General features: G+C 44.3%; 1 protein-coding gene and 1 long non-coding RNA gene across 4 annotated transcripts in view; one reads left to right on the top strand and one right to left on the bottom strand.

Moving 5' to 3' along the window:
* Positions 1–13292, top strand: part of LOC100724915 (cilia- and flagella-associated protein 52) — a 42819-nt gene that overhangs the window by 1821 nt on the left and 27706 nt on the right. For all 3 annotated transcript variants that reach the window (XM_003466213.5, XM_063241998.1, XM_013148701.3), the window contains 4 exons: positions 345–481; positions 3940–4068; positions 6675–6774; positions 7557–7673. In XM_003466213.5, the coding sequence (XP_003466261.1) occupies positions 345–481; positions 3940–4068; positions 6675–6774; positions 7557–7673 (483 nt within the window). The remainder of the gene's footprint in view (positions 1–344; positions 482–3939; positions 4069–6674; positions 6775–7556; positions 7674–13292) is intronic.
* Positions 6239–13292, bottom strand: part of LOC134474346 (uncharacterized) — a 28092-nt gene continuing 21038 nt past the window's right edge. The window contains exon 3 of the long non-coding RNA XR_010045152.1: positions 6239–7650. This is a non-coding gene — a long non-coding RNA (uncharacterized LOC134474346). The remainder of the gene's footprint in view (positions 7651–13292) is intronic.

The raw sequence follows: 13292 nt of genomic DNA, 5'->3' as shown, positions 1-13292 counted from the left end.
GCCTTCCTAGAAAAACTGGGCATGCCAGGCCCTGGTCCTGGAACCGCCAGGCTGACGTTCTGCCCTTCCTGCTTCCTTTTGACCTTTTGAAATTTATTTGCGTTCCTTTGGGCTGCCAGGGAAGGAATCTGATGTTTTGACATCAGACCTCGAAGCTGAGGACTGAGGATGTTCAGGAACAAAAGTCCCTGCTTAAAACTATTTCCACTTTGTGGTCTGCACATTTACAAACCGTGGCCTGGTTTCCGGAAGGGTGATGTGACTGACCCTTTCTCCGCAGAGGGGTGGCCGTCCCTCAGATTCTTACACCTGTCTGGGACCTGACGGTGTATTCTCCCCCACAGGCAGACATCATCTTGTGGGATTATAAGAAAAGGGAGCTGCTTGCTCGGCTGTCCCTTCACAAGGGCAAAATTGAAGCTCTGGCCTTTTCTCCAAATGATTTGTACTTGGTGTCACTAGGAGGCCCAGATGATGGAAGGTAACGAATCAATTCTCCTTGCTTGCTTTTCACCAGGTCTAGTTCCAGATGTGCTAAGATAGTATCCTGCCCCCTGTAATGTCCTCTGTTGGCCCAGCTCAACGTGTCCCCTGTCTAAGTTCGTAAGGTGTGAAAATCCTATGGGGAAAATTCCATACAATCGTGGCTCTCAGCTCCGGGTGCACACTGAACTCAGCTCTGAGCCCTGACAACCTGCGGACACAGAGCCTGGCTCTGCCTGAAGAGCTCTGGTTGGCACCAGGATCTAGGAGTTATAAAAGCTTCCAGATGGTTGCATGTGTGTCTACATTCAAGAACCACTGCTGTAAAACAAAGACCCTGCTCGCAATCAGGATGTCGGTTCCTAACTAAAGATGACAGCTAAGTCGTACTAGGTGATGAGTGTGTGCTGGGCTCTTTCACTAGTTACACTCTCACATGCAGGCTTCACAACCACTCTTTGAGGTGGAATCTACTGGTGCCCAGTGACAGCTGAGGAACTAAAGTTATCAGCCAGGAGGTGACAGAGCTGGGTGACAAACCCTGATGCAGAGGTGAGATTTTTAATTTGCCTCGCCAAGACATGGGCTTTGCCCCTTGAAGAACTCAGGGTGTAAGCCAGGCAGAGAACACGTTCCAATGGAACTGGGGGAGAGTTGATTTTAATCATTATGCTGTGTTAGGGAAGACAGTGCAGTACAGTCTCAGGTAGTTATTCAGGAGACACAGTCTGCAGGAGAAAAGGACATCGCCTGAGGTTCGTGTAGCACTGAATGCTTCGATCTCCTTTTAGTCATCCAGGATTTTCTTGTTTGAGCTCCGTGCATCTGTTACGAAGTTTGCATACTGATGGTTCTCTTCATAGACAGGAAAGCAGCAAATTTTTCATGATTTTTTTCCTTCTTTAGTAGTCATCTGTAGATGATCTTATCATCTCTGGACCAGATGAATGTGTTTGTGGGTGGTGGTTTTGTGGGTGTTCATTTGCTTGTCTATTTGTTTGTACTGGGGATCAAACCAGGGATGTTCAGTCACTGAGCTATATCACTAGCCATTTTTATTTTATTTTGAGCACAGTCTCACCAGTTTACCTAGAGTGGCTTCAAGTTTGAGACTCTTCTGGCTCAGCCTCCTGAGTACCTAGGATTACAGCTCTGTGCCACTGAGCTTGGCTCCCATTTATCTGTCTTTAATGAATAACATATCCTGATCCCATCTGTTAATAGTCTAACCTCAACTTAAAGCAGTCGTTCTCAACCTGAGATGCGTGTTGCAGTTACCTGAGAAGACCTGAAACATTCTGATGCCAGCCCTGGCGATTCTGGGAGCTTGGCCTAAAGCCACCCATCTCTACACCCCGCCAGGAAGAGGGGGTTGGAAAGGCTGTCTACAGTGTGCTTGTAGTGAATAGAAGCACCAGTGAGAGAAGGCAGCGGACAGCGCTGCGCTAGGAGAATGTGGTCACCTGGATGAGCAGGGCAGGTCTGCAGGCTGACGTCAGACAGTCAGGGCTCCACCATGAGCCCCGGCTTCTGTGCAGAGGGAGAGAGAGAGAGACGGAGGGAAGGTGCAGGCCACAGCAGACTTGCTACGGTCTGTCTCCCTGTGTGTATCTTACGTTTTGTAACCTACTCATGAAACTTCTCTGTGTCAGTGTTAATACAATCCATGTTGTAATCCAGCTGACGCCGAGGACACCTTCTATGTATATTTCATCCTTCTAGACATACGTCAGTCTTCGCAGTGACTGCATGCAGTTCCACTGTTCAGATGGCCAGAATGATTTGGCCAAAGTACCACATACGTTAGTGCCCTTTACTGATTTTTAAATTTTGAACTTGCTTCTGAAAAAGTAAAGCTATATTTGCCCAAGGTTTATACAGAAATTGTGTTGTCTTGCTATGCAAAGTGACCCCAGATCCAAAAGAATAAGTCTTCTGATGCCACTCCCTGTGTCCCCCCACCGGGAAGCCTTCTGCTCTCCAAAGGCTTTTGGAGTCTTGTTTGCTTTATAACTTTATTGAGGCATATTTCATCGGCTGTACTATTTACCCATTTAAGGTAAGTTGTGTGGTTTGTAATGCACTTACGGGATTTCCAACTGTCACTACCATCAAGTTTAGAATATTTTCAACACCCAAAAAATAAGCCCCGTAACTGACTGCCTCCTCCTTCCAGCACCAATCTGCTTTCTGCCTCTAGAGATCTGCCTGTTCTGGGCATTTCACATTAATGGGATCATACTGTGTGTAGCCTTTTATGTCTAACTTTTCACTATGCATAGGATTTTCAAGGTCATCTACTTATGGTATGTCATTATTTTTATTGTCAAATAATATTCTAATAATATTGTATGGTTAGGCCACATTTTATTTGTCCATGTATCAGTTGATGCAATCATTTGGGTTTGTTTTTGTTCTTGTTGTGAGGCAGAGTCTCATTATGCAATCCAGGCTGGCCTTGAACTCACTCTGTAGCCCAGGTTGGTTTGAACTTGCAGCAATCCTCCTGCCTCAGCCTCCCAAGTGCTGGAATCACTGGCATGTACCACCATATATATACTTAATGCAATCATCTAACCATCTTTGAATCCCACCATTATTGCTATCAAAACACTGTTCAGTTTGGGACTAAGCTGTGTGCTGGACACAGAAAGAAGCAAATGTGAACCTAAATTAATGCTTCTTAAAAGTGTGGTCCCCAGACAGCAGCATCTTCTCACCTGGGATTCATGAGGAAAGTAAATTCTCAGTTCTCCTGAGCCAGGCACTCAGGGTAGGGCCCAGGAGGCTGTTTGGATAATTACTTTATAAGTTATTGTTTTAATTATACAGCCAGGCATAGTGGCACACACCTGTAATCCCAGCACTTGGTAGGCTGAGGCAGGAGGATCGCCATGAGTTCCAGACCAAGTTGGCTACATAGTGAGTTCAAGGTCAGCCTGAACTACATAGAGAGATCCTGTCTCAGAAGAAAAAAAGGTACAAATTTATAGGGTACCTGGTGATAACCGGGCACATGTGCACATTGTGTAACGCTATGCAATGACCAAATCAACTGGTCTGTCTTAAGTATTCTGATCGTGAAGTATCTGTCCGAGAAGCATGTTCAAGTCTGATATCCTTGCTATAATGCTTCCTCACAGAAGATCTTTCCATGAAACAAATGGACGGTAAACTTGTAAGCCTTGCATGCCTGAAAATGTCTATTTTAGCATCGGACTTGACTGATGGACTCACCAGCTTCCTCCTCGTAATGATTTGCCTCCCAAGCTCTGAAACAGTGTCATCTCTGCTATCGCCCTGGCTAACTGACGAGACGTGGGGGGTCATTGCTGTGCTTTGGTCGTTCTTCCTTGTTAATAACCAGCTTTATTTTCTTCCGAGAGCCACCGGCAGAGGTGTTTCTCATTTTGACGGCGTGATTTTCCATGATTTGTCCCCATCTTGTTTTGGCAGCGTGGTGGTGTGGAACATTGCCAAGCGAGATGCTATCTGTGGCAGCCCTGCCGCTGGCCTGAACGTGGGAAATGCCACCAGCCTGGTCTTCTCGCGGTGCCGGGATGAGATCTTTGTCACTGCTGGAAAGTAGGTCTGCAGTCAGAGTGGCAGGACCCATCCGTTCCTCTATTTTCTCACACAGAAAATAAGATCCGGTCCATGGAGGGAAGCATGTGTTTAGTCCTGGACAAACACCTTACACTGTACATTTTGGAGTCATTTAAAATCCTTTTTGTGAGTGTATTTTAAATGTGATTTTTGAAAATGTCGATTTCTACTGAAGAGGTTTAGTGACCTGCTGAACTCATCTCATATTTTTCTCTGTCACCGGAACACATTTTTCCCCATCTGTGCTCACAAAGTAATTTGCACAAATGCACTGATTCACTCCCATTGGTATTTCTCACCACCTACACTTGACTTAGGTCTCCTGCAGTGAGGTTTTGCAAGTGAGCTGTGCCAGGAGGTTCAAGCCTCTTAGACATCTGTCACGACTTCCAGGAAGGCCAGTTGTGAGCAGCTCATGGTGACCGAGGGGAGCGTCTGCACAGAGGTCTCTGCTTTCTAACAGAATAAGTGCATTTACAGATGGACTCTCGGGGCCCTGTTTGGAGCTGCAGGAAAGGCTAATTATCAGAGCATCCTTTTTCATGTCACACGGTAGTTCAAAGGAAAGACATCGGAACACTGGGCGGAAGTGTATTTTCCAACGCAGGTGTCATTTCCTATCTGTGAAAAGAACACACTTTGAGCTACTTTCCCGGCGGAGTAAGGACTCCGTACTGTTCTGTATGTTATTTCCTGTCCCTGCCTGTGACACGCTGCATGCATTTATTCCATGACTCCTTAGGAGGAAGGATTCATCAAGAGGTCCTGAGACCTCTGCCCAACAGAAAAGGCAGCCCCTTTTGAGCAGATCACACCAGGACAGGGCTCTGATGCTAAGGCAGTTGACTGAGTCCTGCTCAGCCTTCCAGGGCTGCTCATGACCAAGAAGTTCTGCTTCATTCAGGTTTGCAGAGTGGCTTTATGAAAACTTTGTTTCAAGGGGTTCTTTTGTTCCTCAGCGCTGCTTAGCAGAAAGCATTCTGTGGCCATGGCCACATTTCTATAGCAATTAAAACTGAAACTTTATACCAAAGAGAATATTTTAAGGATAGCTTGTATTCTAAACCTGCTTCATTTTAAGTGACATTAATAACTGAGAAAGTTGGCATTCTTTTTTTTTTTTTTTTTTTTTTTTTTGTCTTTTTCATTTTTATCGGTACCGGGGATCGAACTCACAACCGCCTGCTTACAAGGCAGGTGCTTATGCCGCTGAGCTAAACCCCCAGCCCCAAAAGTTGGCATTCTTTAGTGAGTATTCTGGGATGGCCCTTTATTCCCTGGGTTCCCCAGTGCATCTCCAGTTTCATGGGTTCTTTTACATTGCCCCCGAGAGATAGTCTAAAGATTCTAGTAGGGTCAGAATAGCTCTTTGATTTTTAATTTGGCAAATACATTTGAAATATTTATGGAGCACTTGCTATCAGTATATGTGTAATTATAATGGTTAAATAAAGAAAACTGAGCTTGATGTATTTTTAATCTTTCTGTCCTTAAAACAGCAGTTGGAATCTGACTATGGTGATGGCCTTGATGTTTTTAAAGATTTTTTCATTCAGATTAACTCAGTATACAATGACTAAAGAAGAGCCTATAGGAGAAGCTACCGTAGATTAACCTTTAAGGCTTAGGCTCATGTCTCCTGCTTTAAAGACAGAGCTTTCCGTACTAACGTATTTCCCTCAGTCTCACTAAGCGGTTCAGGACCTCCGCATGCCTCCCGTCTCACTGAGATGCGGGTCCCAGATGGACGTCCCCGCTCCCCCTCCCCGGCTTCTGCTAATGACCTTTGTTCTCTCTGCTCCTGTGAGTTCAACCTCTTCAGATGCCTCATGGGTGAGATCAGGGGTGTTTGTCCTTCCGTGCCTGGCTTGTTTTGCGTGTCCTCCAGGTCCATTCTCATTCTCACAAATGACAGGATTTCCTCCTCCTTCAGACTGGCTAGTGTTCCTTCATAGATATACACCACATTGTCTTTTAGAGGCATCTGTTGACAAATGTTTGGCTGTGTCCATCACAATGCCCGCAGTGAATAATAATATACTGAAATATATGTTATGGACAACATATGAGCAATACATTTTAAAATGCCAAGAGAGCAGACTGTAAGTGTTCTCACTGCGAAGAGATAATAAATGAAGTAGCACACACGTTTAGCAAGTTGATTGAACCATTCCACAAAGTATACTACAACAGCATGTACACACGTTTTCAGTTGTCAGTTAGAAAGGGGGCAAGAAACTTAAAGAATCCCAATCTGCTCTGCATGTTTCCTCGCATATCTGCGTATCTGGTTTTGGTGTACTTGGTAAATGGCATCCTCCAAAGCCAGAGAGCTGGGTGTGGACCCCGCTTTGCCGTGTACACGCTCCGCATCACCTCATTTGGAGAGTGAGGTTTCTTATAACTCTGCCGTTAGGGCCATTGGGAGGGTTGAGTGAAAGATCATACATAGAGCACTAGGCTGTTAAAGACTTCACAAATGTTGAATCCTCATCTCTTCAACTTCTGCAAGAGGACACAGAAAACATAAAAGAACTGAACTGCCAGGAAGTGGATCTCCATTTAATTGTGGTTTTTCTTGGCAGTGGGACGATTCGAGTGTGGGAACTCGACCTCCCGAACAGAAAGATCTGGCCGACCGAGTGCCAGACGGGACAGATGAAAAGAATAGTCCTGAGTGTTGCAGTAAGTGTTGCTTCGAGCCGCAGTTTAGGTAACTGTCACTACAAGTTCCTGCCAGCAGCACTGACGGAAGGTGTGTGTGCACCTTGGGCCGCTGGCAGGAGGACAAAAGTGGACACTGGGGATGGTGATGAGGAGGCGTAGGTGCGAGGGCATCTCGGTTCTGGGGCGCCCTCAGTGGTGGGCAGGAGCTGCCTAGACAGAGCCTTGGAGCCTCATTTTAACTGGGGGCTGAGCTGCACTCGGACCCCCAAAGCTGCTTCACCTGGAGGGAAGCGGGACAGCTAGGTGGCACTCACATCCCCATGCGACCAGGATCACCTCTGCCACGGGAATAAAGTTAGTGATAGTAAAAATCATTGCAAAATGCAGTATCTTCCATATAGACAAATATCCAATATATTCTTAATGTAGATGGAAACATTCGGAGATGTGACTCTGTTCTCCGCTGATTTATTTCTCTTGTGGAGTGCGTAGTCCTTGTTTAAGCAGAGGTTTTGGAAGTGAGGAGGGAAAGCAATACACATCCTCCTGGGAGAAACACACCCTCCTCCTAGGAGCACTGGTAGGCTGCCCTCGGGGAACATCAAGTGGGCTCATAGATTGCCTGCAGTCCAGCGGGCCTTGCCCAGCCTGAGTTCGCCATCCCACAATCGGAAATAGAAGGAGCCAGGTGGGTCTGTGTAGGTTTTCCTGGGGTGTCAGAGGACACTCGGCTCCTCCCCGATCAGGAGCTCATGAGACTAAGAAAACACGGTCTTCAGGTTTCTTTCCTCTCCTTCCAGATGGCTGAGGATGACGGCTTTTTCTACCTTGGCACCACGACTGGAGATATTCTAAAAATGAACCCCAGGACTAAGCTGCTGGCGGACACTGGGCCTGTGAAAGACAAGTACAGTTTGGTGAGTAGAGAGCATCGGGGTCTGATCCACTCCGCTGTGTCCTTCTCTCCACGGGCAGCACAGTCTTCACTAAGAGTCTGCACACAGCCAGGCGAGGAGGCGCAGGCCTGTGATCCCAGGACTCAAGAGACCCAGGCAGGAGGATCGCTCGGAGTTCAAAGCCAGCCTGTGCTATATAACTGTTCAAGGCCAGCCCGACATGGCAGGACCCTGTCTTTAAAAAACAACAACAAAAACAGAATTTTTAGGAAGAAAAATGGTTGGTTAGTGATGTTCCCAAAGCCATACCCACATCTGCAAAGCGCACGAGTACATCCTGTAAGCCCTGTATTTTTCAGGCAAAGACATTCCCAGGTGTCCTTAGTTATGGAATGAGTACCATATCTTTTTATTCACCTCCTCAAAGCACAGAGTCTGTGACTTTGTGCTGTGGTATCACACTGTCCCTGGTCAAGTTATCATGTATAAGAAAAGTACTTTTTCTCTTTCATTCATTCATTCTTTTTTTTTATATATATATATCAGGACTTGAACTCAGGACCTTGTACTTGCCAGGCAAGCACTTGTGAAAGTATTTTTTTTATCTGAAAGTCCATAGATAGAAGATAGATAGATAGATAGATAGATAGGCACATGTGCCTCAGTTCAGGAATTTAATTTTTTCCATGATGATTCTGGTCACAAACCAAATTAGATGAGAACAAAATGAAATTCAATGGTTAGTTTCAATACTGACCTTATAGGGAAATTTTATTTGATTCTTACCCAGTTTGGTTAGTGACCAGAATCATGAAAAGAATTAAGTTCATGAACTGTAAAAACACTACATGTATAAAATCTTTTTTGTATGCTAGTACCTAGATCTTGAATTTCAGCCTCAATTGACATTATAAGTCATAAATGAGACATAGAAATAGGCAATTGTTCATATTTGCAGAATTCCTAACAGTTCTGGTTAAGAATCCAGCAAGCAGTGTTGGTATTTAAACCAAAATAAAAGGCCAAACATAAAATGGTGACTTTATATATTAAGTGTGACAATTTCCAGCATCCCCAGAGAGTTTCAAGGGTTGTTTCTGCTGAACTTTGTTTGTTAAAGTTTGTGCTAAGTTCTGTACCTGCCTATCTCATTTCTCATAACAGCACAGATGGTTCTAACCAGGCTTAGATACTTTTGCACTTAGCATATATTCTTAAGAGGCTTTCAAATATTGCACCCTGTTCCTGGGAAAATGTCAGTTTTGTTAATCATATAATCATGTCATTGTCAACTTAAAGAGAAATGCTATAGTTTAGGTAGAAAAGGTTTGGAGAATTCCACAGGAAATAAAAATGTAGCTTAAATGATTCTTTTTCTACTTATTCAGGAGAGAAAATTTCAATATATCAAACAGATAAAAGCAAGGCAGATCAGGCTAAAGGCTACAACCTTGCCTCCAAAGATGCTACTTGAAACTGCTGATTGGATATTTTTTGCCCACCCAGAATTTATGAACTAAATTCCACTCCAGTTGTTTTAGTGTCCCTCAAACTTTTAGCATTCAATTGTCTTCATGATTTAATATCTAGTCATTGAAGATTGTGTGTGTGTGTGTGTGTTTGCTATGCAGTTCAGGCTTGCCTTGAGTTCACTTTGTAGCCCAGGCTGACCTCAAACTCACATTGATCCTCCTGCCTCAGCCTCCTGAGTGCTGGTGTTATAGGTGTGTATCATCGTACAGGGCCTTTTCCAAGGCATCTTTTCCATGGTGGGAAGAAAATAATGTTTGTGAGATAAAAAGATAAAAGCTACTAATGAAAATGTTTGCTTTGCATGTCGAGAGGTCTTGGGAAGTTGTCCCTTTTGAAATTCTTTTTAAATGTTTGGTTTAAGGTTAGAAAGGGAAGGAATTAGAATGATTCTAAATGGACCTATTAGGTGAACAGCCCTAAAGTAAAGAACATGACCATAATGGTAATAGCAATAGTAAAAACACTACATTTGCAACGTTGTATAACAAAATTACAAAATACATTGTATAACAAAAACTCTGGGTGGCTGGGGATTTAGGTCAGCTACATAAGCGCCTGCCTTGCAAGCAGGCAGTCGTGAGTTTGATCCATGGTACTGATAAAAAGGAAAAAGACAAAAAAAAAAAAAAAAAACCTCTGAAAAGAGATGGAAGGACCAAACAGAGAAACAGAGGGCGGGCACGGTGGGGCACTTCTGTATTCCAGCGCTCAGGAGGCTGAGGCAGGAGGATCACTGCAAGTTTGAGAACAATCTGGGCTACAAAGTGAGTCCAGCGCCAGCCCGATCTGCATAATGAGATCGTGTCTCAAAAAGATCAAAAGAGAGAGAGAGGGAGAAATATTCCATGTTCACGGCTCAATATTGTCATGATGTTTGTTCCTCCAGCTGGTCCTGTAGACTCAGTGTAACTGTCGTGAAGATCACAAGTTATTTAGTGGATACTGACCAGCTGATTTCTGTAGACAGATAAAGGGCCAGATGCACCCGAGGCCAGCTCGGTCCCCATAGGGAGTGGAAGGCCATTTTGAACTACAAAGTGAGACTCCAGAAACCGAGAAAAAAGAAAGTGACCCGGAAGGACATCATTGTCAATACTCAGACTTCACCATGACGAAAGCCTATATAATCAGCTGTATTATTTTTAATTCATCTGGGGTACTTTCAAGATCTAGCTATTATAAATTGTTCTGCTATAAACGTGGGTATGAATGTAACACTATAATATAACATCTTTGACTCCTTTGGGAAGATGCCCAGAAGGGGAAGCTGGCCGAATGGAATTTCTAGTTTCGGAGTTTTGAGGCGTCTCCACACTGATCCACCTCATAGTGGGCCTATTAGTTTTCCACCAAACCGACATGTAGAAGGTTCCTTTTCCCCCGCAGCCTCTTCAGCACTGTTACTGATTTCTTGAGGACCGTTCTTTCTGGGGTAAGGTGGATAACTTGCATCTCTCTAACAGCCAGTGCTGGAGAGCATTTCTTGGTGTATTCTGGGGCCATTTGTACTTCTGTGCAGTGTCTACACGTTTCCCTTGCTCATGTGTGGACTGCGTCTTTTATGGGGGCTGGATAATTTTCTTGAGTTCTTTACATATTCTAGATATGAGTCTTCTGTCTGAGGAATCACTGGCAAAATTTTTTCCTGTTTTGTCTCTTCACCTCGTTAGTTGCTTCTTTCACTGTGCAGAGATTTCCAAATTTGATATGAACCAATTTGTTGATTCCCAGAACTATCACCTGTGCACCTGGGGTTCAGGTCAGACAGTCGTCGCTTACACCTCTCACATGAAGAACCTACCTACTGAAAAAGAAGGGTCGTACCTGTGTAGTCTTCTAGCAGGTTTAGCGATTCTAGTTTAGCAGTTAGTTCTTTGATTCATTTTTATTTTAATTTCGTACCTGGTGAGAGATATGGGAATAGATTCAGTCTTCTGAATATGGAAAGCCAGGTATCCCAACACCGTTTATTAAAGAGGGCATCTTTCTTCCAGCAAGTGTTTTTGGCCCTTTTGTCAAAGATCAAATAGTAGAATTTATGTGGGGCTGTTTCTGCATTATCTATTCTGTTCCATTGGTCCTCATGGCTGTTTTTGTGCCAGTACCATGCTGTTTTTATCCCAGTAGCTTTGTAATATAACTTTGTGTCTGGGATTGTGATGCCTCCTACTTTGCTCTTTTTATGCAGAATTGCTTTTGCTATTCTAGGCCTCTTCTGGTTCCCTAAGCATATGAGGACTGTATTGTCCAGGAGCAGTGATAGAAGACAACCTTGTTTTGTTCCTGAATTTACAAGGAAAGTGTTCAGTTTCCCCCCCTTAATATGAGGCTGGCCATTGGTTTGGCTTACGGTTAAGGGTTAGGGTTAACTTTCTATGAGATTGAGCTAAGGTCCTTCTGTACCTATTTTCTTCAGGTTTTTTAAAATGGGAAATCAAACTCAGGGCCTCACACTTACCAGGCAGGTGCTGTGCCGCTGAGCCATATCCCTGGCCTTCTCCAGTTTTTTTAATGAAATGTTGTTGGATTTTGTCAAAGGCTTTTTCTACATCTACTAAGAAGATGATCTGTGATCTCTGTCCTTGCTTACGTTTACACGGTGTGTCACCTTTGCTGACGTGAGCGTTGGACCACCCTGCATCCCTGGGATGAACCCTTCTTGGTTATGATGATTCCCTTTGATGATTCGGGACATTGTGTCTGCCAGCATCTTGTTGAGGTGACATAGTGAGTTCAAGGCCTGCCTTGCTCGTATCAAGACCCTGTCTGGAGAAAACCAACATGCAAATGAACAAACATACAGGAGATAAAAGAAAAATAAGAAAGAAGAGAAAAATTTTGTGAAGGAAAAAGATAAAAGGAGAAAAATACTAAAATAAAAGAAGAGCGACCCCAAACCCTGAAAAAAACCCAACGAAGGGACGATAAAAGTAACATAAAACAGGAAAAGAAAACAGACCGAGTCAAAGGAAAACCTCCTGTTTCTGACTGCGGGGTTTCGTTCCGCGACCTCCCATCCAGGGTCCCTGTGAGGTGTCTTCCTTGAGCCAGAGGCCGCTCGGATTTTCCCTCTCAGCTGTGTTTCTGTCCAGGCCTGCATCTGTTCTCTGCTAGATAGAGGCCACGGGGTAGCGTTCAGACAAACTGCTCGATTTGCTGCCAGCAGTTCGGGATCTGGCTGCTCCCTGCTCTCTCCAGGTATTGTCCTCATCCAGGATTTTAGGTGAGTTTGTTTGTCTGTTTGTCTTTGTTGAGGCAGGTCTTGCTATGCAGTTCAGGCTGGTCTTGAACTCACAGCAATCCCCCTGCCTCAGCCTCCTGAGTGTTGGAATTACAAGACTGTGCCACCACGCCCAGCTTAGGAGACAGTTTTTATATTTGTTTTGTCATAAGAAAAGAGTTGTTTGTTTCCTGAAGTGTACAGGCTTCTGAGGAAGTCTCCACGTTCCTGAGCATTTATTTTCTCCCGTAACTTAGAACTGACAAGTTTCATGGCGTTCCCTCTAGATCCTTGACACCAAAAAGCATTTTCTTTGGAAATTTCCAAATAGAAATGAAACTGTCTGCCTCCTGCTCTGTGAGCCCCTGAGCCTCCTCCTGGCTCTTTCTGCCTGGGGCCAGCTGCCGTGCACCCAGCGTCTCCTTCCCGGCTTGTTCTCCGAGCCTCTGGCTTTTGTTTGGATCAGCTGGGGTAAAACCTGAGCGTGCTGATGCTTAGAGAAGCCTCCTTCACTCTGGCTTTCCCTTCTTCGGTCCTAGCATTCTGACGGCCTCTGTTTCCAGGTTTGACAGGATTTCTCTAAATTTTTAGAGGAGACAACAGTGTGGCACATTTTTTTTAATTGGTGGCGTTGGTTATGCAGGTTAATGAGTTTTGTTTTCTGGATTTCATACAACACACTTTGATCACCTCCCCATCGGCCTCCTCTCTTTTCTCATCCATCTAATTGGAATGTCTTTCTTGGCTGAAACATGATAGGGTTTAAGAGTATTTATTTATTTTTTTTCTTGGTACTGGGGATCAAACTCACAACCTTGTACTTTCCAGGCAGGCACTTATGCTGCTGTGCTAAATCCCTAGCCTATTAAGAGTATTTATATGTATCT

The sequence above is a fragment of the Cavia porcellus genome, unplaced genomic scaffold, assembly GCF_034190915.1.
Source record: "Cavia porcellus strain 051 isolate PalLab524CR breed Dunkin Hartley unplaced genomic scaffold, mCavPor4.1 scaffold_32, whole genome shotgun sequence".
In the NCBI taxonomy this organism is placed as follows: domain Eukaryota; kingdom Metazoa; phylum Chordata; class Mammalia; order Rodentia; family Caviidae; genus Cavia; species Cavia porcellus.
Note: the sequence above shows the minus strand (reverse complement) of the source record. Positions and strands in the feature narration are given on the sequence as shown.